Source organism: Pollachius pollachius (assembly GCF_949987615.1).
Source record: "Pollachius pollachius genome assembly, chromosome: 15".
NCBI classification, from domain to species: domain Eukaryota; kingdom Metazoa; phylum Chordata; class Actinopteri; order Gadiformes; family Gadidae; genus Pollachius; species Pollachius pollachius.
The window spans coordinates 840,047-867,652 of NC_136948.1; the positions used below are offsets into that span (position 1 = coordinate 840,047).

At 46.1% G+C, this 27,606-nt stretch overlaps 2 protein-coding genes across 2 annotated transcripts in view; one reads left to right on the top strand and one right to left on the bottom strand.

Annotated features, from left to right (window-relative positions):
* Positions 1-220: 220 nt before the first annotated feature.
* On the bottom strand, positions 221-13,961 carry hadhab (hydroxyacyl-CoA dehydrogenase trifunctional multienzyme complex subunit alpha b). Its single transcript, XM_079752640.1, has 20 exons — positions 13,844-13,961; positions 13,124-13,165; positions 12,948-13,018; positions 12,707-12,840; positions 12,096-12,234; positions 11,739-11,858; positions 11,290-11,392; positions 10,846-10,968; positions 9,867-9,985; positions 9,677-9,733; positions 9,458-9,567; positions 8,783-8,917; positions 8,259-8,430; positions 7,581-7,667; positions 7,300-7,440; positions 6,927-6,995; positions 5,698-5,893; positions 4,981-5,095; positions 1,376-1,521; positions 221-771 (listed from the first exon to the last, which is right to left on the bottom strand). Exons 1-20 carry the CDS (start codon positions 13,908-13,910, stop codon positions 626-628), a joined length of 2,292 nt encoding a protein of 763 aa, XP_079608766.1. The 5' UTR covers positions 13,911-13,961; the 3' UTR covers positions 221-625.
* Positions 13,962-17,259: 3,298 nt separating this feature from the next.
* Positions 17,260-27,606, top strand: part of rps6ka5 (ribosomal protein S6 kinase, polypeptide 5) — a gene marked incomplete at its 3' end in the record, with an annotated part of 19,348 nt that continues 9,001 nt past the window's right edge. Inside the window, exons 1-11 of the mRNA XM_079752195.1 lie at positions 17,260-17,498; positions 19,956-20,027; positions 20,267-20,485; positions 21,156-21,271; positions 21,601-21,702; positions 21,824-21,907; positions 22,080-22,183; positions 22,387-22,537; positions 23,347-23,508; positions 25,400-25,525; positions 26,958-27,091. Of these exons, the coding sequence (XP_079608321.1) occupies positions 17,429-17,498; positions 19,956-20,027; positions 20,267-20,485; positions 21,156-21,271; positions 21,601-21,702; positions 21,824-21,907; positions 22,080-22,183; positions 22,387-22,537; positions 23,347-23,508; positions 25,400-25,525; positions 26,958-27,091 (1,340 nt within the window). The 5' untranslated portion in view covers positions 17,260-17,428. The remainder of the gene's footprint in view (positions 17,499-19,955; positions 20,028-20,266; positions 20,486-21,155; positions 21,272-21,600; positions 21,703-21,823; positions 21,908-22,079; positions 22,184-22,386; positions 22,538-23,346; positions 23,509-25,399; positions 25,526-26,957; positions 27,092-27,606) is intronic.

Consider the following 27,606-nt stretch of genomic DNA (forward strand, 5'->3'; position numbering starts at 1 on the left):
CCCAGCCTCCCGAAGCTCACCCACTGTACGCGCCCCAGTGTGTCTGTCTGTACACACCCCGGTGGGTCTGGCGGCGGACAATGGGGAGCAGACATGTGACTTATCCGGCGAATTGGGTTTGAGACATGTTCTCATCTCGTGATGCAACTCTCAAGACAGTATTTTAATGCTTTGATCACATAAAGAAAATTATATTAAATTGTAGAATAACCACTTTGAGGATGGTTGGAAAGAATTTAATTTAGTGGCTCAAATGTACATTAGCTTATGAAATAATGGCTTAATTAGATAGGCCTAATGTAGAAAAGACACTTAAGTGCATTGGAAGACATCCAACCAAAAAAAGCCCAGATAAGAACGAATATGTTTTATATTAACAGGTTTTGCAGGGCATGAATAAACCATTAGGTTTACAATTTCCGAACTCCACAGCACAAAGAATAATCAAATGGTATCAAAAAAAATAGAACAACTTCTGTGAGATTTCTTTCAACATTATTATTCCTGTGGCAATAGGACTAAGCCGTTGGTTATCTCTCCAGGCACGGTCTACGCAGCGGTTAGGCACATCACTAGTCACAATCTATTCGGCAGAGTTCTGTGGAGCTGGTCGCGCGGTGACGCATCACTTGTGGAACTTCTTGCTGGGGTCGTTAGCGTGGTCGAGAAGCAGCTGGCAGGGCGTGAAGTGGTTTCCGTACACCGCCTCGTACGCCCGCATCTTCTGCACCAGCTTGTCTGCGCCGAACGTGTCCACGAAGCGGAAGGGCCCTGAGGACGGAGGGGGAAGGAGGCCATGACCCATTAGAACATCCCCGGTTATCTAACGGCTTTGTCCGCATTCAAATTTATTCATGGACTATTGTCAGAATACAACCATATATCCCCACATCTGAAAATTAACAATCATAATACTAAAATGTAGAATTTATATTATATACCCACCAACCATTGTATGTTGTACGTCCTGGCACTTAATGTAGGCATTTGTTGTACGCTCTTAATGAACGTTGCATTTACTCGTAGTACTTAATTGTGTAGCATCTGCAGTAGCTGCTATCACTGCTGTACACGGGGAACGGGTTAGCCTGGAGATTGTTAGTACTCCTATGAATATCCTTATTGTACCCACAGCGATAGTGTTTCACTTCTTATGACAAATGTACGTATTGTAAGTCGTTTGGATAAAAGCGGCTGCTAAACGCCCTGGATGTAAATGTAAATAATATACATCATTTTCTTGTTTTATTCATCGTGATTGATTATGGTAAAAAATAAAGTAATGTTAGGTTTAACCAAATGGTCCTCGTCCCCTTTGTCCAAGATTCCCAGGAAGCCTCCCGAGAGCCCGGAATTCTCTTCCCAGTGCACCCACCTCCCAGGCAGGGCGGGAAGCCCAGCCCGAACACGGCCCCGATGTCGCCCTCCACTGGGCTGCTCAGGATGCCCTCCTGCAGACACAGCACCGCCTCGTTCACGAACCGCGACACCAGCCGGTACTGCACGTCAGAGTCCGACGAGCTGCACAACACACAGCACACCGGGGGTTAACACAACACACACAACACACACAGCACACCGGGGGATAACACGAGGAACACAACGCACAGCACACCGGGGGTTAACACGAGGAACACAACGCACAGCACACTGGGGGTTAACACAACACACACAACACACAGCACACCGGGGGTTAACACGAGGAACACAACGCACAGCACACTGGGGGTTAACACAACACACACAACACACAGCACACCGGGGGTTAACACGAGGAACACAACGCACAGCACACTGGGGGTTAACACAACACACACAACACACAGCACACCGGGGGTTAACACGAGGAACACAACGCACAGCACACTGGGGGTTAACACAACACACACAACACACAGCACACCGGGGGTTAACACGAGGAACACAACGCACAGCACACTGGGGGTTAACACAACACACACAACACACAGCACACCGGGGGTTAACACGAGGAACACAACGCACAGCACACTGGGGGTTAACACAACACACACAACACACAGCACACCGGGGGTTAACACGAGGAACACAACGCACAGCACACTGGGGGTTAACACAACACACACAACACACAGCACACCGGGGGTTAACACGAGGAACACAACGCACAGCACACTGGGGGTTAACACAACACACACAACACACAGCACACCGGGGGTTAACACGAGGAACACAACGCACAGCACACTGGGGGTTAACACAACACACACAACACACAGCACACCGGGGGTTAACACGAGGAACACAACGCACAACACACAGCACACCGGGGGTTAACACAACACACACAACACACACAGCACACCGGGGGTTAACACGAGGAACACAACGCACAACACACAGCACACCGGGGGTTAACACAACACACACAACACACACAGCACACCGGGGTTAACACGAGGAACACAACACACAGAACACACTGCACACCGGGGGTTAACACGAGGAACACAACACAGAGCAGGGTTCAACCAGAGGAACACTTCCTGCTGCTCACAGGGGGGTGACTGCCCCCCCCCCCAACCTGTAGGGCTCAGTGGGGCCTGACCCCGCCCTCCTCCTTAATGACACGCCTCCCAACACACCTGTACACTATTATATATATTATACTAAGAGCTCTGTAATACACCTGTACATTATTATATATATTATACTAAGAGCTCTGTAATACACCTGTACATTATTATATATATTATACTAAGAGCTCTGTAATACACCGCTACATCATTATTATATATATTATACTAAGAGCTCTGTAATACACCGCTACATCATTATTATATATATTATACTAAGAGCTCTGTAATGCACCTGTACATTATTATATATATTATACTAAGAGCTCTGTAATACACCGCTACATCATTATTATATATATTATACTAAGAGCTCTGTAATGCACCTGTACATTATTATATATATTATACTAAGAGCTCTGTAATACACCGCTACATCATTATTATATATATTATACTAAGAGCTCTGTAATACACCGCTACAACATTATTATATATATTATACTAAGAGCTCTGTAATACACCTGTACATTATTATATATATTATACTAAGAGCTCTGTAATACACCGCTACATTATTATATATATTATACTAAGAGCTCTGTAATACACCGCTACATCATTATTATATATATTATACTAAGAGCTCTGTAATACACCGCTACATCATTATTATATATATTATACTAAGAGCTCTGTAATGCACCTGTACATTATATATATATTATACTAAGAGCTCTGTAATACACCGCTACATTATTAGATATATTATACTAAGAGCTCTGTAATACACCGCTACATCATTATTATATATATTATACTAAGAGCTCTGTAATACACCGCTACATCATTATTATATATATTATACTAAGAGCTCTGTAATGCACCTGTACATTATATATATATTATACTAAGAGCTCTGTAATACACCGCTACATTATTAGATATATTATACTAAGAGCTCTGTAATGCACCGCTACAACATTATTACCGTATTTTCCGCACTATAAGGCGCACTTAAAAGCCGGTAATTTTCTCAAAAAACGACAGTGCGATTTATAATCCGGAGCGCCTTATATATGGATCAATTGGTTAATTGGTTGATCCATACTGGTTGTAAACGGCGCTCTGTCAAAATGTTTCAGTATGAAAAACCAATAAAAACAATTTAATGATAATAATAAAATGTTTCACTACGACTACGATAAAGCCACACCGCTTGCAGCATTACGGCTATCGTAGTCAGTGCACACAGCATTTTACTGCGCTTACTCACGGAAGGTCACACTATACGATCACAGAGCCAGGAAATCGGGCGGAAGACTGGCCACACTACAAGATTCGAGGGTGCGATGCTCTACTTTGTATCATTCACGTTTGCAAGACATTTAAAAAATCTAAGGTTTGGAACTGCGTAATTGTGTTTTACTTTTTTGTCATAAAGGTTCCAGTTTTATATCTGCTAAATGCAGCAACTCGTCCTCACAGTTGCGTTGCGCGTGACGAGCTATACAATTAGCACAGCTCCATCTAGTGGATGCATAACGCTTCCCCAGTCAAACGTTTGACTGCAGTATCTTCTATGCAATGCGCTTTATAATCCGGTGCGCCCTATTTATGAAAAAAGTTCTAAAATAGGTCATTCATTGAAGGTGCGCTTTATAATCCGGTGCGCGTTATAGTGCGGGAAATACGGTATATATATTATACTAAGAGCTCTGTAATACACCGCTACAACATTATTATATATATTATACTAAGAGCTCTGTAATACACCGCTACATCATTATTATATATATTATACTAAGAGCTCTGTAATACACCGCTACAACGTTATTATATATATTATACTAAGAGCTCTGTAATACACCGCTACAACATTATTATATATATTATACTAAGAGCTCTGTAATACACCGCTACAACATTATATATATATTATACTAAGAGCTATGTAATACACCTCTACATTATTAGATATATTATACTAAGAGCTCTGTAATACACCGCTACATTATTATTATATATATTATACTAAGAGCTCTGTAATACACCGCTACAACGTTATTATATATATTATACTAAGAGCTCTGTAATACACTGCTACAACATATATTATTACTATACTAAGAGCTCTGTAATACACCGCTACAACATATATTATTATTATACTAAGAGCTCTGTAATACACCGCTACAACATATATTATTATTATACTAAGAGCTCTGTAATACACCGCTACAACATATATTATTATTATTATTATTATTATTATACTAAGAGCTCTGTAGGAACAACTTGCATTGACTCATCTGGAAGGCACTTCATCCCCATACAGGGACTTATAGACGTTAGTTTTAACGTAATAAGATGAATTATCAACGCTGCCAGCCCATAATAAGCCGGGATGAGAGCGGGGACTTACACTGAGGGGTGGGGGGTCAGCTTGTACTTGTCCATGATGTCGTCCAGCTCGCGGTTCACCTCCTTAGTCTTCAGGCCCTCCTGGTACACGTAGCAGCCCTTCCCCGACTTACGGCCTGAGGGTTCAACATTAGCGCCACCTCTTATTGCTGTAGATACGCATCGCCATCGTCTGTGATGCACAGGTTCATTTCATTTACAGTACTTCACATTCTTTGTGCCAAAAACTACACTTCCCCTTTAGGGATACACCTTTATTATCCATCCATCAAGCCGACACAAATAAAAATAGACGAAAGAAATCCTATTGGCCGTTAGGGTTCACTAGTGTTGGGGTTAGTGTCCATACGGTAAGGGTTAGTGTAGGGGTTAGTGTCCATAGGGTAAGGGTTAGTGTTGGGGTTAGTGTCCATACGGTAAGGGTTAGTGTTGGGGTTAGTGTCCATAGGGTAAGGGTTAGTGTTGGGGTTAGTGTCCATAGGGTAAGGGTTAGTGTTGGGGTTAGTGTCCATAGGGTTAGGGTTAGTGTTGGGGTTAGTGTCCATAGGGTAAGGGTTAGTGTTGGGGTTAGTGTCCATAGGGTTAGGGTTAGTGTTATAGTGTTCCTACCCTTGAAGCCCAGGTCCACCATGGTCTTCAGCACCTCGTTGGGTTAGGGTTAGGTTAGGGTTGGGTTAGGGTTAGGTTTAGGGTGGGGTTAGTGTTATAGTGTTCCTACCCTTGAAGCCCAGGTCCACCATGGTCTTCAGCACCTCCACGTTCCCGCCGCCGAAGCGCGACCCGAAGGCCTTGCCGAGGTCCTCCGCCACGTGCGCGGCCACGTCGATGCCCACCTCGTCCGCCAGAGTGGCCGTGCCTACCGGGAAGCCGAAGCTCGTGGTCAGCTGGTCCAGCTTCTGGGGCCCCACCCCTTCCTGGAAGAGCACAACAACATCATGAATAGATACTAAACAACAACAACAACATCATGGATAGATACTAGACAACAACAACATGAATAGATACTAAACAACAACATCATGGATAGATACTAGACAACAACAACTACATCATGGATAGATACTAGACAACAACAACTACATTCATTATGGATAGATACTGGACAACAACAACATGGATAGATACTAGACAACAACATCATGAATAGATACTAAACAACAAAAACATCATGGATAGATACTAGACAACAACAACATGGATAGATACTAGACAACAATCATGGATAGATACTAGACAACAATCATGGATAGATACTAGACAACAACAACAACAACAACAACATCCATCATGGATAGATACTAGACAACAATAACAACAACATGGATAGATACTAAACAACAACAACATCCATCATGGATAGATACTAGACAACAACAACATCATGGATAGATAATAGACAACAACAACATCATGGATAGATACTAGACAACAACAACATCAACATGGATAGATACTAAGCAACAACATCCATCATGGATAGATACTAGACAACAACAACAACAACATGGATAGATACTAGACAACAACAACAACATGGATAGATACTAGAAAACAACAACAACATGGATAGATACTAGACAACAACCTCTAAGGACCCCCCCTCTGTCACATGCAACCACATCAATTGTAAACAAATACTTAACAATAATCGATCCTAAACAAATACTAACCAACAACCATAACGACATGACTTCACTAGGCCCAACCCCTCACTGGAAATACACAATCAAATTCAATAAATAATAACAATAATATCAATCATTCAATGAATAACAATAATATATATTATTAAATAACTAGGGAACAATAATATTCATCATTCAATAAAAAGTAACCAATAACAGCTCCTTCAACCCCTCTTCCAGCAAGTGTTGGTGTGTTGTGTTAACACGTTGTTGTGTTGGCGTGTGGTGTTAACACAGTGTTGTGTAGCGGTGCGGTACCAACCTGCAGCACTCGGACTGCCTCCCCCAGCATGGGTCCCAGACAGCGGGTGGTGTAGAAGCCAGGCCCGTCCTACAGACAGACAGACAGACAGACAGGTCCCCATAGCGTTAAACCTCCAGATAGAAGAAGCTTCTGGTTTGTTTCCAACGAGAGCCAAGAAGGTTTTCAGGTCATAGAGTTACTGATGGACAGGTGACCGAGTGCGACCAATCAAATAGAGGGGTCAAATAAAGGGGTGAAACAAGCAGGGAACAAAATAATTCAATCAACATAAAAAGGTCATTACAAAAACATCCACCGACATTAAATGGTGTGAGAGTGTGTGAGTGTGTGTGTGTGTGTGTGTGTGCGTGCGTGCGTGCGTGTGCCTCACCCCGACCACGATGATGACCTTGCCCTGCTTGAGGCCCACGGCCACGGCGGCGGCTGTGGTGTCCTTAGACGTCTGCTCCGTGGTGATGATCTCCAGCAGCTGCATCTTGTCCACCGGGGAGAAGTAGTGCATACCGATCACCTGGGGGGCGGGGGGGGCAGAAGGTCATTCAACCAGGGGCTCTGGGAGGAGGGGCGCGGCAGGTGACTCAAGAGGCACGCAGGTTCAAACAAAAAGACTAGCATTCATTAAACAGAGGAATGAGTGGATAGATTACTAACCTTATCCGGTCTGATACTGGCAGCCGCGATGTCCTTGATGGGCAGTGCCGACGTATTGCTGGCGAATATACAGTGTGGAGAGATGACCTGCAACACATTCATTAGGTTAGAGGGTTCCTACAGCGAGGGTCAGGGTTTAGGATACCGGTACACATCAGGGTTTGAACCCAGACCACTTCGAGAGGGCCAGAGAGGACCAGAGAGAACCAGAGAGAACCAGAGAGGACTAGAGAGAACCAGAGAGGACCAGAGAGGACTAGAGAGGACTAGAGAGAACCAGAGAGAACCAGAGAGAACCAGAGACCAGTGAGAACCAGAGACCAGAGACCACAGAGGACCAGAGACCAGAGAGAACCAGAGACCAGAGAGAACCAGAGACCAGAGAGAACCAGAGAGGACCAGAGAGAACCAGATAGGACCAGAGAGAACCAGAGACCAGAGAGAACCAGAGAGGACCAGAGACCAGGGAGAACCAGAGACCAGAGAGAACGGGAGAGAACCAGAGAGAACCAGAGAGGACCAGAGAGAACGGGAGAGAACGGGAGAGAACCAGAGGGGGCCAGAGAGAACCAGAGACCAGAGAGGACCAGAGACCAGAGAGAACCAGAGAGGACCAGAGAGGACCAGAGAGAACCAGAGAGGACCAGTGAGGAGCAGAGAGGAGTCGGACCTACTCACAGCTTCCACCTCCTTGAGGACCTTGTGCTTGATGTTGATGTCTTCGAACACGGCCTCGATCACCATGTCGGCCTTCTCGAAGCCGCTGTAGTCCAGCTGCCCCGTCAGGCCCGACAGGATGGAGTCCCTCTCGAACGACGTGATGCTCCTCTTCTTGGTCTTGGTGTTGAGTCTGGAGGGGGGCACAGGAAGAGTTCGGGGAGAAACAAGAAATGAGCCTAGAGGGTGAGACACTAGAGGGTGAGCCTAGAGGGTGAGACACTAGAGGGTGAGCCTTGAGGGTGAGACACTAGAGGGAGAGACACTAGAGGGTGAGCCTAGAGGGTGAGACACTAGAGGGTGAGACACTAGAGGGTGAGACACTAGAGGGTGAGCTTAGAGGGTGAGACACTAGAGGGTGAGACACTAGAGGGTGAGCTTAGAGGGTGAGACACTAGAGGGTGAGACACTAGAGGGTGAGCTTAGAGGGTGAGACACTAGAGGGTGAGACACTAGAGGGTGAGACACTAGAGGGTGAGACGGACCCTTTGTAGACCTGCTGCTCGCCCCTGGCCAGGCCGGGCACAGTGGTGTCCTTCAGGATGGTGTGGATGCCCTTGTCCACCGTCACCTGGGCCACGCCCGCCCCCATCAGACCTGCTCCCAGGATGGCCAGCGTCCTGACGGGAGAGACGGACACACACTTAGCAGCCCGCTGACAGACAGACAGACAGACACGTACCTGGCAGACACTGGCCATACAGTCACCTCTGAATCATTCCAGTGTTTACATGCTGCTATAGCAGACCAGTGCTATATATTTAGCAATGCTTTGCATGTTATTTTAATCACATTGTATCTTTTATATTTTTATTCAATTGCACTGCTTCTGCGGCACTTTTTAATTTCACATGTGACAAATAAATCCCTTGAATCTTCAATCAATCCTCTCTTTTTAGAGTGTTTAAACAACTTCAAGAATCAATTGTTGTCGTACCCTGCTGTATTCATATTTATGGTGTTATGTACCATCATTGCCAAAAGCACTTTAAACTGCCATCTCTTACCACATCTGCACTTTATGACCTCATCGTCCAAATCAACCCTCACTTGATTATGTGTACAAAAAACACACTTGTATATCATAGTAAAAGATGTTTCCTTTTCATCTTGTTAAATGTATCCATGGGCAAAGCGCTGGTGTTGTATCCCAGACGTACTTCACTGGTCTCGCAGGTGTTCCAAAGCGATTCTTCTTGCAGATCACCTGGCCCTGATAGAGGCCGATGAGAGCTTCGGATTCTGTCGTTTTCGCCAACTGACCGAAATTCTGAAAGAAAGCAAAAATAAAAATATTTGGTTGCCACTGTCAGTCATCAGATCTGGCTGGTATGCATTAGAGAGCATTAGCGCTATAAAGCCCAGCGCTTCCTCATTACCTGAGACTCCGCCAGGTACCCAGCGTCTGGACCCTGCTCCAGACCAGCCTTCACACTCTGAGACCATGAGGGACACACATCAGTCACACTACTGGGACTCAAGCTTAACAAGAAAACTAAAACATCCTCCTCCCCTTAACAGGGCAGGAAACCCAATAGGGGGTCTGAACAGCGAGAGGAGGGAACTCACATCGATGATCTTCAGCGGCGCAGGGTACAGCCCCTTGCTCTGCTTCATCACTTTGCCCGTCACCGTTTTGTAGATCTGATTACGAACCACCGGGTAGCTCATGACGTAGTCCTGGAGCTCTGAGGAGGAAGGAGGGGACAGGAGTGAGACACTAAGGGAGGAGGAGGGTGAGACAGCAGGGGAGGAGTGAGACAGCAGGGGAGGAGTGAGACATTAAGGGGGAGTGAGACACGAAGGGAGGAGGAGGGTGAGACAGCAGGGGAGGAGTGAGACACCAATGGAGGAGTGAGACATCAGGGGGGGACATAAGTGAGAAATATGGGGAGGAGTGAGACACCATGGGAGGAGTGAGACATCAGGGGGGACAGAAGGGAGAAATATTGGGAGGAGTGAGACGCCATGAGAGGAGTGAGACATCAGGGGGGACAGAAGGGAGAAATATGTGGAGGAGACACTAGGGGAGGAGTGAGACACCAGGGGAGGAGTGAGACATCATGGGGGACAGAAGTGAGAAATATTGGGAGGAGTGAGACACCATGGGAGGAATGAGACATCAGGGGGGACAGAAGGGAGAAATATGGGGAGGAGACACTAGGGGAGGAGTGAGACACCAGGGGAGGAGTGAGACACTAAAGAGGAGAGTGAGACATCAGGGGAGGAGTGAGACAGCAGGGAGTACTAGAGTGAGACAACAGGGGATGACGAGAGTGAGCCACCAGGGGAGGATGAGAGTGAGACACCAGGGGAGGATGAGAGTGAGACACCAGGGGAGGATGAGAGTGAGACACCAGGGGGAGGACACTGCAGCCGGGGGTAGGGCTGAACGATTCGGGGAAATATCTAATTGCGATTTTTTTGACCAAGTCTTTTTTCTTCTTTTTTTTTTTCACAGCCGTTGCGATTTGCAAACGGCGTTCCATTACATTGCAATGTCGGTTTGGATGAAGCGTTGAGCCCCAGTGCGAGGTGTGTTGCTCACTCTGCATCGTGCCCTTCTCTTTGGTCAGGGGGATCTTCTTGGCAACGATTCCTCGGGCGAACTCGATGGCGACCTCCTCCAGGTACTCGATGGTCCTGTCCTCTGGGCCCTTCAGCCCCGGACCTGAACACCACAGAGGGAAGGAAGGACGGTGTGAAGGACTACTGCAGCGTCACCGAGGACACGTCTTATTCAGGTGGTGTACTGATGGTTTGTCCCATAAGGACATCCAATAATAATCAACTAGCCGAGGGACAATCAAGCAGCGCACACAGGACATCTAGTAGACACACATATCCAAAGGAATAAGCTTTGGATAAGGCCAGACTGATAACAATAAAACTGCAATCAATATTGGCTCCACTTAACAATATCATTTTGGGCCCAGCCGGCTGGCAGAGTTCCCGCGCGGGGACTTTGAGTTGTGTTTGACCCCTGTCTTACCGAGGGGGTCCACCAGCTGGTGCACCAGGCCCATCTTCTTGGCCTTGTCCGCTCTGATGTTTCTGCCGGTCAGCATCATATCGAAGGCACTGGGGATTCCCACCTGCAGACCACAGGAATATTCAGACACACTCGTTCCTTTTGGTCGATACAATATGGTCTGTCTCCTACACAGCACAGTCTGATCCAGGCGGATCGGATAGGAGGATCATCATTTTAGAACAGATATCTTAACATAAACTCATGCTTAGAGTTGAAATAATATCGGTTTTATCTCCAATGTTTTGAATGGACATTGATTAGACTCCCCTCGACATTATTCTGCCAAGTAGAGCAACACTAATGCAATAATCCAAAGGCACTACGCCTTCAAGTGACCCTTGTTCATAAAAGCTTGACTGGCTTGGCTGATAAAAGGTAATCCTCAGTATAACTGAAGGATAACCCACCATCTTGGGCAGCCTCTGGGTGCCTCCGGCTCCGGGCAGCAGACCCAGCATGACTTCAGGGGTACCGAGCACCGTCTTCTTACTCTTGGTGGCGATCCTGTACTGGCACGAGATGGCAAACTGGAAGGCACACACAACAGGATTAGATAAGACAAAGTAGGATTAAAGTTTCTGATGCGTTTGTGATCGCAAACAGGTATCGTTATAGGATGGTGGTTTGGTAAATCATAAAACAACCCATTTGTCAGAGTAGTCACCATTAAGTTCAGAGGCCTGACATAAGACGATAATACTGTGAGTGGAACCCTGTGAGAAAGTGTCCCCATTGTGGTTCAATCTGAAGAAGACGGGGCTCACCTCAAGGCCTCCTCCTAAGCAGGAGCCGTTGATGGCGGCCACGATGGGCTTGGGCGATTTCTCAATCTTCTCAAACATCTTCTGCCCTTCCTGAGAAAGCCGAGTCACCTCGTCGGTGTTCGTACAGGCCTGGATCATGCTGCAGATGGACGGTGAACCTTGTTAGGATCATTCAAATGGACGCTTCGTTTGAGGATATTATGTCAAACCTGCCCTCTGTGAGGCCTTCCTACACCACAGTTACAACAGAGTTACAACCCTTTTCTGTTAGGACACATTTAACTATCCCCGTTTACTTAATCCTACATGACCTTGATATGAAGATCGTGAACCCCCTCAGAACCAGCTTGAGACAGTCTCACCCAGAGCCCAGACATTCTGACCCTACTTGTTCATGTGTTTTTGCGTGGAAGTGGTTTGGGTCGTTTGAAGATCCCTATATGTTATGGTTATTTCAGGTAGCACAATATTGAACAGAACAGAATTTTCTGGCACTGATCAAACACACTGACATCATCCCTTTTCTACCCAGATATCAAAATCCTAAGTGAACAAAAAGGATTTTAACACAGAGTGAATGTGTGAGTGAAAATGAGTTATATTGGTCCTACTTGATGTCAGCTCCAGCGATGAAGCAGCCGGGCTTGGAGGAGATGAGGACGGCGCTGCCCACGGCAGTGTTGGCCCAGACCTCCTCCATCACCTCAGACATCTCCCTCTGCATCTGGACCGACAAGGTGTTCACCTGGGGGGGGGGGGGCGCAATAAAGAGGACAATCAAGTACTTTGTGTGTTTTTGTCATTCCATTTAGTTGAATCCCATTCTGTTCATTTAATGACAACTAATCAAACCTTGGAATTTGGGTCATTCATCCGGATAACGGCCACATCTCCCTTGACCTCGTAGTTCACGTGGGTTCGGGCTAAACATGAACACAGAATGTAAACGATTTTTCATGACACTATGTAATGTGGCACGAATCATAATGTTTCCAATGACAATTATAAGGCTGTGTAGGTTTTATTACCCATCATGGTGGAGGCCACAGAGAAGGTTCGAGAAGAGGACCCTACGGAATAGACAGAAATAAACAATGACGGGAATACGGGAATACGTGTGGATATTTGATGCATTTAACAAGTGTAGACATTTATGGCATTTGTGAATAAAACTACAGATGACTACATTGCACAACCTAAACCGATACACAATAGTACTGCATTAAGATAGTGTTGTTATGAGGGCAAAGGTGAGTCAAAGACGACGTTCTTCCGCACCGATCTTTATTCTTTATTCAAGAGAATACTAATTATTTGTAATAAACACATTTAACTCTATCCCTGCCATGTGGGTCAAGGATATTCTTCACATGACCTCAGAGTCTCCTGCGACCGGGCCATGGCCGGGTGTCTGGCGGCTGACCCCTCACCTACATTCCCTCCCTGCACCAGACGGTGGCAGGAGGCAGCCGATGGGCTGAACGGTGCCAATGAGACAGTCACCCCACCAGTGAACCAAAGGGTTACTTATATACATTGCCAATGCCAATAACCTTTAGCCTTCCTGCCTCCGTCATGACAGAAGAGAAGCAGACACTAAACCGGTTAGCACTACTAACGTGACTACATATGTAAGCTAGCCTAGGACCCAAGCTAACAGCAGCTAGCACCCGGTTCCCTCTCAGCCCTCCGCGGCCGGACATCCTCCCGCCGGCCGGCGGTTCTTCGCCGTTAGGGTTGGGGTTTACCTGTGAGCGCGGGGTATCTCCTCGACGCTATCCTGGAGAGCACACCAAGGGCTCGTACACCGGCCATTTTGGAGGGAGGTCAGGAGCAAACAGCGGAAGACGAGGCTGTCAGCAGCAGCTTGTGACGTCAGACCTGGACCAAAGCGCACAAGACGCTGATTGGCTCTCGTCGGGAAGGGCCGGTATTATTGGCTCTCGTCGGGAAGGGCCAATATGATTGGCAGATCTTGTGAAGTTCATTAACTCATTCATGGTCGAAGTGGGTTAAAGTTCACCGTCTTCCGGGTGACGCGGCTTACAATACCATTTGATTTATTTGTTAACCATGCATTCAATATTCTGTCTAATGTGGAATAATCTATTTTATACAGTTTATGGTGAGGACTCGCTTAGTTCCGTGTCGTGTTTCTTATCGGGTGCGTTCGGAAGAAAACTTTACCTGTCACTAAATAATTAATCTGGTCGAAAAAATATATTTATCGCTCATCAATGGCCGACAACTGCATATACACTAAATAAAATAAAAAACAAGTTTGGTTATGGTCTAACAAATTATCATATTAAATACGATAATGAAACATCCTTAATCGAATAGTTTAGTTTAGTTTAGTTTAGTTGTTTATAGTTTCGTCGACAGTCCCCTTAACTGTACAGTAAAAGGAGCAGCTTGAGCCTATTTGGCGAATTTCCAGTGATAGTCCCGGGCCAGTTTTCAATAGGCAACCTAAAATACAATAAAAATAAAATACATTGCATTACATTTATAATTACAGCAGCCCTAAGCAAAACGGGTGAAAGACAAACAATTGCACAAACATAAAGCACACAATTTGAGCAAGAACAAACAAACACGCACAGATGATGACAAAGACATCAAGGCAGTACAAGCAACAAAAACTCTACACAGGAGACTAAAGGAAAAGTCTGTGCGATTTCAGCCCCAGAATCAATATTGATTAAAGGCTACAGCTAATTGTGCTGGATCTTGCATTCATTTACCTTTCAGATTGAGCTCTAACTGCTTCCTAGGCCTGTGACTAAAAGAGAAATTAGCTTTGGCCTTTCTGATGACTTTGATTACTTTATTACATAATGAAGTGAACCTATGCCTATCAATATTTAATTAGGGCTTCAATGATATTTCAATGCAGATTCTCTTTCCTTCATCAGGTTAAATATTTCAGTATTGAGCCAAGGAAGTGCATTGACTTGTTTTTCTTTCCATTGACCTTTCTAGTAAACTCCTTAACTAAACTATGTAACTTGGCTGATAACATTTTGCTATCTGCTTCTGTATTGCTTCCAGTAAGTACATTTTTCCAATCAGTCTGCTGCACAGCTGTTTGAAAATTAGCCATTTGATTTTTTGGAATCCTGAGTTGCCCTCTAGGATTATTAGAATGATGAAAGCGCTTCTTTGTACGTTTTCTGGACATTAATGTAAGATTATGGTCGGACAATCCAGCAATAAAATTCAATCTCTTAACAACTCTTTCAGGCTTGTTACTAAATATTATTGTCTATTGGTGTCAGGGAGGATGCAGCTATCCTAGTTGCATTGTTGATTTTTTCCAAAAATTGGGTAAAATCTGTGATCTGCTTAAAGGATTTCCTATTAGTTTTATCTAACCAGTTACAATTTAGATCACCAAGTAGTATTACCTAGTATTACCTAAAATCACATGCCTTGAGTAGCTTTTTAAATGTGATATAAACATCATTATTAGAGGGAGGTGGACGATACACAACAATCAGCACAAAAGACATTTCAGATGAAAGCACGATATTCAGTCCAATACACTCCAAATCATGCTCCAAAGGCCAGCATATATGATGACAGTTGATGTGGTCTTTGATATAAATCATGACCCTACCCCCTCTTCCCTAAGATCTATCTCATCTAAAGATATATAGCCTGGGGAATGCAATGCAGAAGGAGAGTTCTTATGCAACCACGATTCAGATAAGTCTAAAATATCGAAGTTAGAGTTACTAGGAAGATGATGCACTTGTTCAGCCTTTGGGATGAGACTTCGGATGTTAATATGCCCTCAAAGATACCGCTGTGTTTGAGTTGTGAGTCCCAGATCGTTCGAGAGTGATTGACACATTTGAAAAAGTTCAATTTGCTATATCCTCGATGATGGTGCCTCGGGAAGTCGGGCCTGGGCGCAAGGGTGGATTACCGCACGGGCAAACCGGGCACATGCCCAGGGGCCCAAGGGATCAGGGGGGCCCTTAGCCAGATTCTCTGTGTGAAGTCGCTGTTAGTAACTTTTAATGTTGCATTGTCGAAGCAATCAGTAGAGAAAGACAACAATTCAAGCGTAAAAAGCAATAGCGGGCCTATTACTACTGAGTAAAAAAAAAAAAATCACTATTTCAGTTTGTGAATTTGAGGCCGGTCACTCACAGGCCACGAACAAGGCACTGTGATTTAAACATGGAGCAACGGCGAACGGTTGTAACTGTGAACTCTAAGTGGAACAGCTAAGCGAAAAAATAAATAAAGAAAGAAACAAGAGAAAATGCATTTGCTGTTGACTTTTATTGAGGCCGCCGTGCCTGCGCAGTATACTTTACTTAGCTGACCGTCACTTTCTTATTGAACAGCCTCAAGAAAATTATATTTGACTATCCTTAATATTATAAACTAACGAAATTCGTTCAAATCGCCAAAAGATGGCAACCCTTGTAAATCCTGTTTTGTTTAAATAAAGATGGAAAATGAAAGTTGATTTCACGAGCATTATACTGTTTGATGATTGTTTCGTTTCTTATAAACATGTCTGAACTATAGCCGAAACTGTTGCATATTCTTGAGTGTTGGCGAAGCCATCTTTCTTCGTTACTATTTCTAAAGCAATTACAGATCACTTCCACAAGGGGGCGACACGAGAACGTATAAATCCAACAGTTTGGGACATTTTAACTTTCCTTTCCAAATTGAACATAATGTTCGAAAAAAATAAAAAGGATTCCATTCAGGTAAACTGTGCATGCAAATATTCGGTTATTTCGATTTGGTCAATATATCTTTCATACCCTACAATGTTTAATAGTTTTGATAAGGATTTGGTTATGGTCGATATTCCGAATACCGTTACAAGTTGATTAATACAATCACATTGCCCTATAACAGGTGCTTAAAATCTGGTAATTACCCCAAATCAGATGTTTTATTGCAGTCTATGATGGTACGCAGTATACGCCATTTGCGTCCACTGTCGCCCCCTGGCGGACTAGATGGACTACACGAAGAGTGGGCGGACACGTCAATCCTCTGACACTACAACAAACCAATCAGCGGGGACCTTCTCCCATAGCAACCCCAATCACGCAAGACGGGGAACTCTGTTGCGAAGGTAGTGGCGTTGGTGTGGTAGAAGCAAGTGTTTCCTATGAGCTTCTGCTGTTGCCTGCTTAGGAATAGCAACAGCAATTCCGCCAATATATCGTCAAGTTTTGACACCCAACGCGTTACCGTTACTTCAACGCATCCACACGATATAACAGACCGATGTCTCGCTAGGTTTCGGCGGCGTTGCGGGCAGCAAGGTGTGCGATAATAGTCGGAATATTACGATGCCTTCCCCGATGGAGGGGTCTTCAAAGAAAGGTGACCTGTTTACTGTGAAACATGAGCTGAAGAATGGTAAGTCTGTTCGACTGGCTAGCTAGCATCACACACACACACACGCGCACACGCACACACACACCCACATCCTTAAGGACCGAGGGGTCTGCGGTCCGTCTCCTTTGGATGACACGTGTGTGTCTTCTACGTTAGCTCGGACCTCGTTCCAAGGCGGCTCTTCTCCCGGCGGAGCGCCGGGGACGGGATGCTCCGAATGAGGGTTATTGGTGAGAGAGAGGGCGGGACCTTCAGTGGCTCGGGTTTATCTGCGAGAGAGGGAGGGACTTCTGGCATAGGGAGAGCCGTTTCCGTTACATATTGGGTTATTTCTTTGGAAAAAGAGGCATATTTATTCCCCTTGTCATTATTATGGTCATTTTGGGCGTTTTCTTATTATTCTCTATACGGGGACTGGTTACCACTGAACAAATCTCATAGGCGGCAATATACCGGAAGTGGCGTTGCGGTAGACCGGGATAACGTTACAAATCAGGACTCCCTCTGCCTACATTAGCTCTCTGTGCTAGTGCTGGAAGGGTCGACCGTTGCCTACCATCGTCAACCAGACTAATGTAGCCCGTAAAAGGCGAGGGGGAGCTGGCGCAACCTGTCCACCAACGTTAGCTGTTCCAGCCTTACTTTCATCACCCAACCTTGCCTTGCTAGTTACGAATATAATTAAAATCGACTGTTCAAAAGTTGTTGACCCCCCCCCCATCTCAAACTGGGATCCGTTTTAAGCTCTGTTCGATGACACTGATAAGGTGGATCTCCAGTGATCTCCTTTTGACATGTCTTTAGGCTGAGAGCTTAGACGTTAGATAACCCAGATAAGTTATATAAAGCTAACGCTGCAGTCACTTCAAATAGAGCGTGAGGTTCTGCTTTAATGTGGCCTCATGTACACTTCCTAATTCATATCCACATTGTTGTAGTTTGTGACACGATAACCACACGAAAGCCAAACCGAGAACCACCAACCAATAGTTTACAGCTTCCCCCTTTCTTGCCTTTACGACTGTTTGACTCAGTGCAGTTGTAGCCCAGAATCAGGACCCCAGTGTTTACATGAAGTGGGGGACTGGTGCAGTTGAGTTGACTATCACAGCTGTTGTTAGGACCTTGTTATTGAAAGAGAGCCATAGATGGAACGACTTGCACGTATCCTCCCACCACCTAAAACCTTAAACACTTTTCCTCCATAGTTCCCAAAGGTGTGAAGCGAGCGTAATCTTACAAGATATTAATCTTGATTTTGACGGATTTGTTGTAAATTGTGGAACACTAGCGTTCAGGTATAGACTTGAACAGGCGGCTTCGGCCCTTCCCCCAAATATGTTGATAGTCAGGTTGTCATTGGCCAAGTGTTCTCTGCTACACACACACACACACACACACACACACACACACACACACACACACACACACACACACACACACACACACACACACACACACACACACACACACACACACACACACACACACACAAATGCTGCAGGGCTTTTCCAAGCTCTATAAAGATGTGACGTCTGTGGATATGTATTGCATACTGTCATTTCTACAAAGTCCATACTGTCTGTTCTATATAGAACTGCGCTTTCCCCTGCTTTTAATCAAGGACATATTTTGGAACCAAGTTAATGTTCTGTCGCATGACCAAGCCAGGATAACTCTCAGCCATTCTATTAATAAACATCTTTTAACGAAACCTGCCCCTCAAAGGCAGGATCTGCACAAACGTTATGCAATCTGAATCCGTTCGGCCTGAAAGATGTGGATCACAGCGTAGACACGCAAGACGGCTCGCTCTCTCACGCCATACAATAGCCCCCCCCCTAACATGTCTTCTGGTCGACTGAACACAAGGCCCATGGAGAAGAGGGAATCAGCTGTCTTAATTTCTGCAGGCGCCACAGCCTATTTTCAGAGTGTGAGACGGCAGGCATGCATTCACTACATGTGGACCACGACTCTGGGCTCGCTTCACTGGAGGCCGACGCACACATGCAGGCCAGCATTGGAACAGCGTTGGGTTTTCATTAGCTTATTATATCGTTTGATGAACATCAAAGATAAACCTAATCCATTTCCTGGAAAGCAGAGTTAGGTTGTATTATCTGCAACATTTGCAAGTGACTTTGCATGCATATAGGCATGTGTGGTTGACATCATTCAAAGGAAGCCTTTCTTTATATAGGACTAGTGTGCGAGTTGGTTTAATGTACGCCATCAAAACTGGACCTGCAGACATGACATATTAGACACATGAAGGTTTAGGTTATATATGTTCTACGCGTGTATTTAATACGTTTATTAGTTAACAACATTAAGGGACGCGCATGATTACAAAGCTGCATTAATTAGCATATTTTTTCTGCAGCAATGCGGAAACGTGTCATGGAATAATAGCTACATTAACCTTGTGGTTGCTCAGCCTCATTTGATTTCCTTTTCCTGTTTTGTCTGATCCAGCCAACCTTACAGGCCACGTGGAGAGGGTGGGCATCGAGAACTTTGAACTTCTTAAAGTTCTGGGCACAGGAGGTAAGAGGCTCCTTCCAGTGTCGTGGTGCTGTGCATTAATGTTCCATGGTATTTATAGTCTCTCAATGGCTTTCCGGTATTAGTAAACAGTTGACCTAATTCAATATCGTAATTCGCAATTTCTAACGTTTGTGTTTTTCAAACGAGTGAAATAAAGTGGCACGCGTTGATTTCCTACCACTAGAGGGCAGTGAAGAGGCGGCCATACTCCTCTCTCATGGTGTTTTCTCGTGTCTCAGCGTACGGAAAGGTGTTCCTCGTGCGCAAGGTGAGCGGCCACGACGCGGGGAAGCTGTACGCCATGAAGGTCCTGAAGAAGGCCACCATCGTTCAGAAGGCCAAGACCGCCGAGCACACGCGCACGGAGCGCCAGGTGCTGGAGCACATCCGCCAGTCGCCCTTCCTCGTCACGCTGCACTACGCCTTCCAGACGGACACCAAGCTGCACCTCATCCTCGGTCAGCCCCCCCCCCCCCAGTAGACATACTTCCTGTCAATATAATATTGTTTTTACTGACTGTGCCTAGAGTCCGTACTGAACTGGGGAAAAGCGCATTTAGTAATGCTGCTCCTTTTTCCTGGAACCAGCTGCAAAATGCGCTAAAACTTAAGGAGCTGGTTTCTCTAAACAGGTTTAAATCCTTTCTTAATGATGTTGAAGCTGGCTCTTCTGTCTGTATATGCTTTGTTTGATGATGTTCTGACTGTGACTCTATACGTTCTCTGTTGTTTTCCAATGATTGTCTGTAACTGTGGAACTGTGCTGCTGCCTGTCTTGGCCAGGACTCTCTTGTAAAAGAGATTTTTAATCTCAATGAGACTTCACCTGGTTAAATAAAGGTTAAATAAAAAAAAAAATTAAAAAAAAAAGAAATATGTATATACAGGTCATACCTGCAATGAATGAGTCGCAGATTTTGCGAACCTTTTTGGCACGTCAATAATAATATTAAAAGTAGTAATAGATTGGTCTTTTACAGCGCTTTTCTTGGTACTCAAAGACGCTTTACAAGAAGGAATTCATAGACAGTACAGACCTGTCTGTATGTAAATCCTAGTGGGGCAACGATGACTGGTGATATTTAAAATAGATGAGCGAATGCCCCCCTTCATCACGTCTCCTTCCAGATTATGTGAACGGGGGGGAGCTCTTCACCCACCTGGTGCAGAGGGTCCGTTTCAAGGAGCAGGAGGTGGCACTCTACAGCGGGGAGATCGTCCTGGCTCTGGAGCATCTGCACAAGGTGCGTCTCCTCGGGTCCTCACCACAGCTGCAATTAGGAATCCATAGAAACATAATGATAGGTGGTGGCTCGCATGGCTCCATTAGGAAGACGGGCGCTTAGGCTATCATGATATGCGGGTTTAAAAATAGGCGGAAATTAGGTTGCTTAAAAAAATGTGTTTTAAGAGAGTCGATTAATTTGGGGATGATTCAGATCTATGGGAGTAATGGTGGCTATTTCTGTTGCCGCATCCTACATTCACGGAGTCCTCCAGGCATAAAGGCTGCATGTATGTCTATAGTTAGATGGAGATGATTCCCCTGAGGTTTGGAGCTCTTCTTTTCCAGCTGGGAATTGTCTACCGGGACCTGAAACTTGAAAATATTCTACTGGACTCGACCGGTCACATTGTACTCACAGATTTTGGCCTCAGTAAAGAATTTGATCAGGTCAGTGGGACTGAACAGATGTATAAATTTGACATTATGGTTATTCAATTAAACCGGAAAATCCCATATCAAGGTACATTTTGCATATTCAGTACTTTTTCTTTTTTCTTTAATTTGTGAGGTGGAGAGGGCATTCTCAGTGTGTGGAACCATTGAGTACATGGCTCCAGAGATCGTAGAAGGAGGAGCGTCCGGCCACGACAAGGTAAGACCATCTCTACGCACTCGCTCCTTTGTGCAGAATTTAAAGTTGCTACGCTGCATTCTCATCCGTCTCCTTTTTATGAGGATTCAAAACATTCTTGGGCAGAGAGCGAGCGAGAGTGGAATGCCTGCAAGGGAGTGAGTGTTGTATGGGCGCCTTGTCTCTGTTCCAGGCCGTGGACTGGTGGAGCCTGGGGGTCTTGATGTACGAGCTCCTGACCGGGGGCTCACCCTTTACTGTAGACGGAGACGAGAACTCCCACACAGACATCGCCAAGTAAGACCCCCTCCCCGTCTCAAACTAAACCCTCCCCTATTTGCCCTCGGTCGCAGTGTCGGTTTGGATTGTGTCAGTGGAAGACTCCATTGGCCGAGAAATAGTTTGAATATTAAAGGCTGAATTTAGTTTCACCAATTGCTCCTCAGGTGTTCATTCAGAACCTATGCCTCACTTCCTTTGGTTTGAACCCCCCCCTCCAGGAGGATTATGAAGAAGGACCCTCCCTTCCCCAGAGACATGGGGCCGCTGGCCAAAGACCTCATTCAGAGGCTGCTCAACCGGGACCCGAAGAGGAGACTGGGCTCAGGGCCCGGATCAGCAGAGAACATCAGGGGCCACCCCTTCTACCAGGTTGGCCCTTCACCGCCGCTCCAATGTCCACTGAGGGTGCTTCAGTCCCTCCCTCCCTCTATGACCAGGGAGTGTACTTCAGTCCCTCCCTCCCTCTATGACCAGGGAGTGTACTTCAGTCCCTGCCTCCCTCTATGACCAGGGAGTGTACTTCAGTCCCTCCCTCCCTCTATGACCAGGGAGTGTACTTCAGTCCCTGCCTCCCTCTATGACCAGGGAGTGTACTTCAGTCCCTCCCTCCCTCTATGACCAGGGAGTGTACTTCAGTCCCTGCCTCCCTCTATGACCAGGGAGTGTACTTCAGTCCCTGCCTCCCTCTATGACCAGGGAGTGTACTTCAGTCCCTGCCTCCCTCTATGACCAGGGAGTGTACTTCAGTCCCTGCCTCCCTCTATGACCAGGGAGTGTACTTCAGTCCCTGCCTCCCTCTATGACCAGGGAGTGTACTTCAGTCCCTGCCTCCCTCTATGACCAGGGAGTGTCTGAAGGTTGAACCCACAGTGTGGCTTCAAACAGACATCCCTAGTCCACAAACAACTCTGTGAGGTGAGGTGTAATATTAGTTTCCTGAAAAACAATGCAAAGAAAGGATGGTATGTAGTAGACGCCCTCTTATATATATATATATATATATATATATATAAAAAAAATATATATCTATTTAGTCGTTTAGTGGACGCTTTTAACCGCTTTTTTTTAAAGTGTTTTCATACAGTGAACAGATACAGCAGGGGACCTTAATAAGCAGGTGGGGGACAAACAACCCAAACATTACCCTATGTTGTGCATCTTCTCCTCTCCCTTTGTAGAAGATCAACTGGAAGGAGCTGGCCGCCAAGGAGGTACCCGCCCCCTTCAAACCGGTGATCCGGGACGAACTGGATGTCAGCAACTTTGCGGAGGAGTTCACAGAGATGGACCCCACCTACTCCCCTGCGGCCCTGCCCCAGAACTGTGACCGCATCTTCCAGGTGGGCTCTCACTTTCTGCTTCACACACTCATCCTCATACGGAGACCTGCATGAACGGGGGAGGACTTTCCACTTAAACCCTCTTTATCAAAAGATGTACAATTGTGTACTCCTCATGTTGAAAGGCTGTTATCTGTTTCATTCTATCAATAACCAGGTCACTAACTAACCGCTCCTATGTCATAACCAACCCGAGGCGTATTGCTTTCAGCCATCCCAACTAGATTGAAGAATCGCGGGTCTTTTTGATCTTTGCTTTAAAGTATGAGGTCATGATGTTGAAGAAATATCTTTTCTTCCGATGCATAAGTACAGTTAATATCCAGCACTTAAAAATAATTTCACTTAGGGCCCGACTGCTCAGCCTATGGAACACTGTGGGGCCTCTCCACATCTTGTTGCCTCTTGGGCCCTTGCTTGTGTTCCATTGGGGTGAATTCAGCGGCACGGGTACTTTAGTTAGAACTCTGTGAGCTTTAGCGTCGCAAGTAGTGTAAAGTATTGGCTGAAGTAAAAGCTGACATTAGGCGTCGCGCCAGCTCCGTAACTGGGGTTTGAAATACTTCTCACAGCCATTGAAGTTCTCAAGTGAAGTTGGTGAACAGAGCTCCAGCGTCTGCTGTAAGTCAACACGAGGCCGTGTGTGTGCATCGCTATTTAAATCGACTGAAAGAGGGGCTTTTATCCAAGTCTTGTAATTACTGCCATATGCGCCTCTGATTGAGGTAACAGATGTGAAGGACTATTTTTGATGTAGCTTTGAACTGCGGTGTGGCCCACAACACCATACCAGCTGATGGCTGTCTGCTGTACCGCTGATTGCCTACTGGATCCTCAAGCCCTCGCCGATCAATGGCTCCATTAAGGAGTCTTCTCTGGGGGAATAAAAGGTTACACTTGGGGAGATCACCATGCCTGTCTCAGTGACGCCCTCGCTCTTTGATTGCCAACTTCATCGCGCCCTTTTTTTTCTCTTCCCCCTCCTCTCAGCTGCCATTCACAAACCCAGTCTGGGATTTAGTTGGCTTTATAATTTGCCCGCCTTAGCAATCTCTCTCTGAGATGACGGCAACGATCCCAACTTTTACATAGAGCGCACGGCCGTGCCTCCTCCTCCTCCTCCTCCTCCTCCTCCTCCTCCTCCCCCCCCCTCCCCCCCCCCCCCCCACCCCCTGCTGCAGCCCTTCACAAAACAACACTAGAGTTGCATTAAGAGAACCGAGGTGTAATTTCACATCAGAGCAATCAAATATTCAAGGCCGGTAATTTTGGGGGCAACTCGTGCATTCAAGCCCTCCATCCTTCCGTCCATTCCACGGCTGCCGCCTCTCCCCACACAGCTGTGTGTGTGTCTGAGTGAAAGGAGGAGGCTGGGTGCATGGAGGGGGGTGGGAGAGGGAGGGATTAGTGCCCGTTTTAGAGCTCTGGGCTTCGCACAGTTGGAAGTCAAGCAGGCGGCGTGCGGCCCTGACAATGGGCGCAGATGGGCCGGTGTTGACCTCATGGTTAGCAGAGTATCTGAGCGCCATACGAGACAGTTATGCACACAACGTATATAAACCCTCGGCTGGAGATACTTTTCAAATATATTTGAACATACAGCGTATGTACACGGAACACAGCCTAGCAAAGTGCCTGTACAATCAACGCCTCTATTTATTCTTAAGAAAACATAACAGGAAGGATGTTGAGCCTAAATAACCCTTTTTCTGTTACTAGAGGTTTCCTGTTTAACATTTTCTAGCTTCCCCCCCCCCCCCCACACACACACACACTTTCCTCCCTCACACTTGTTAACCATTGCATGTGTGTGTGTAATGTACATCTCTCTGAGTCCTGACGGTTCATGTAAACACTCCCCCCGCTCCCCCTCTGTGTGTTGTGGGCGCAGGGATACTCCTTCATGGCGCCCTCCATCTTGTTCAAGAGGAATGCCGTGATGGACGACACCCTCCCGCTGGCCGGCGCCTCAGAGAGGCCGGGCGCCGCCGCCGTGGCCCGCAGCGCCATGATGAAGGTGACTCACTCGCTCACTCACTCACCTGCTCTCTCACTCACTCACTCACTCACTAACTCCCTTATTCACTCACTCACTCACTCGCTCGCTCGCTCGCTCACTCACTCACTCACTCACTCACTCACTCACTCACTCACTCACTCACTCACTCACTCACTCACTAACTCCCTTATTCACTCACTCACTCACTCACTCGCTCGCTCGCTCGCTCGCTCGCTCGCTCGCTCACTCACTCACTCACTCACTCACTCACTCACTCACTCACTCACTCACTCACTCACTCACTCACTCACTCACTCACTCACTCGCTCACTCACTCACCTGCTCTCTCACTCACTCACTCACTCATTCACTCACTATCTCACTCACTATCTCACTCACTCACTCACTTACTCGCTCCCTTGTTCACTCACTCACTCACTCACTCACTCACTCACTCGTTCACTCACTCGTTCACTCACTCACTCACTCACTTGTTCACTCACTTGTTCACTCACTCACTCACTCACTCACTCACTCATTCGTTCACTCACTCGTTCACTCACTCACTCACTATCTCACTCACTCACTAACTCACTCACTCACTATCTCACTCACTCAATCACTCACTCACTGACTCCCTTATTCACTCACTCACTCACTCACTCATTCACTCACTTACTCGCTCCCTTGTTCACTCACTCACTCACTCACTCACTCACTCACTCACTCGTTCACTCACTCACTCACTCGCTCGCTCGCTCGCTCGCTCGCTCACTCACTCACTCGTTCACTCACTCACTCCCTCACTACTCACTCACTCACTCACTCACTCACTCACTCACTCACTCACTCACTCCCTCACTACTCACTCACTCCCTCACTACTCACTCTCTCACTCCCTCACTGCTCACTCCACTCACTCACTCACTCACTCGTTCACTCACTCACTCACTCACTCACTCACTCACTCACACTGTGTGTTTCTCTTAAAGAGAATATGTTCCCATAGTTTCCCTTTTTGTTGTGACTCTGGGGTGTAATCAGTATGAGCCCCAGAGGATCTATTGAGTCAATTCCTGTTCAAAATAAGTTTCCGTCCTCTATTCTGGCACTGGTTAGAGTTTGGTTTGTATGCGACCACCACTTGACGTTCCTCGTCGGTGATTGGACTTTTGTGCATTGCTGTACTGTATTTTTTTGAGTTTTGTGTTTGTTGTTGTTTGGCCCTTGCTAACATTCTGGTGAAACCATGCATGGCCCAGTAGGGTAAACTCGGATCCATCTTATTCAAGTGTTTTAAGATAAGAAACTACTTTGTCGGAGCTCTGTGTGCATTCGTTCCTCAAATATTTACATGAAGTTACTTCCAATCCCAATCCAAGCGCTACACACTAGGGTTGGTGTGGGGGGGCAGTATTGGTTCTCTCTAACCGTAGCCTTGTGTGTGCAGGACTCTCCCTTCTACATGAGCTACGAGATGGACCTGAAGGAGAACGCGCTGGGGGAGGGCAGCTTCTCCATCTGTAGGGGCTGCACGCACAAGAAGACGGGCCAGCACTACGCCGTCAAGATCGTCAGCAAGAGGTACCCCCCTAGTGCTCTGTCGTTAGCGCTGTGTGACCCCTTAACGAGCATCACAGGCCCAAACGCATTGGGCTGGGACGAAGGGCTGAGAATAAGCATTACTGCCTTACTATGACAACTTAAAACCGTCTAGATCTCCTTTTTATTTGTTGTAAAAACGGGGTGTGTGATGTCATATTAGATCATTCCCCCTCATGGATCTTCTCATTGGGGCAGAACTTCCTGTGATCCTCCATCTTGTTTCCATGTAATTACAAAGCCAGACTGGGGAGAAAGCCTCGTCCTGTTAGCTGAACTGACCAAGGGTTAAGAACGTACGCAGTACCCCTTTAGATAGACTTGTCCACCAAGCAGCAGTTAATAATAATGACACCGTAAGCATTAGGGCTGGGTGAAAATATCGATTCATCAATGCACTGCAATTTATTTGTTCTCGATTCAATTTCGATTCAGAATTTTTTTGAAATCGATTTATTTCCATTCCAAAAAAAAAAGGAACATACTCAGTCATTGTA

What these genes read in the sequence shown, in the direction of transcription:
- hadhab (XM_079752640.1), bottom strand. Translation starts at nt 13,910, where the DNA reads ATGGCCGGTGTACGAGCCCTTGGTGTGCTCTCCAGGATAGCGTCGAGG. An exon ending in GCTTAGGAGGAGGCCTTGAG is followed by an intron (nt 11,859 to 12,095) that starts GTGAGCCCCGTC and finishes TGTGCCTTCCAG; the next exon opens with TTTGCCATCTCGTGCCAGTA. An exon ending in ACACCTGCGAGACCAGTGAA is followed by an intron (nt 8,918 to 9,457) that starts GTACGTCTGGGA and finishes CTCTCCCGTCAG; the next exon opens with GACGCTGGCCATCCTGGGAG.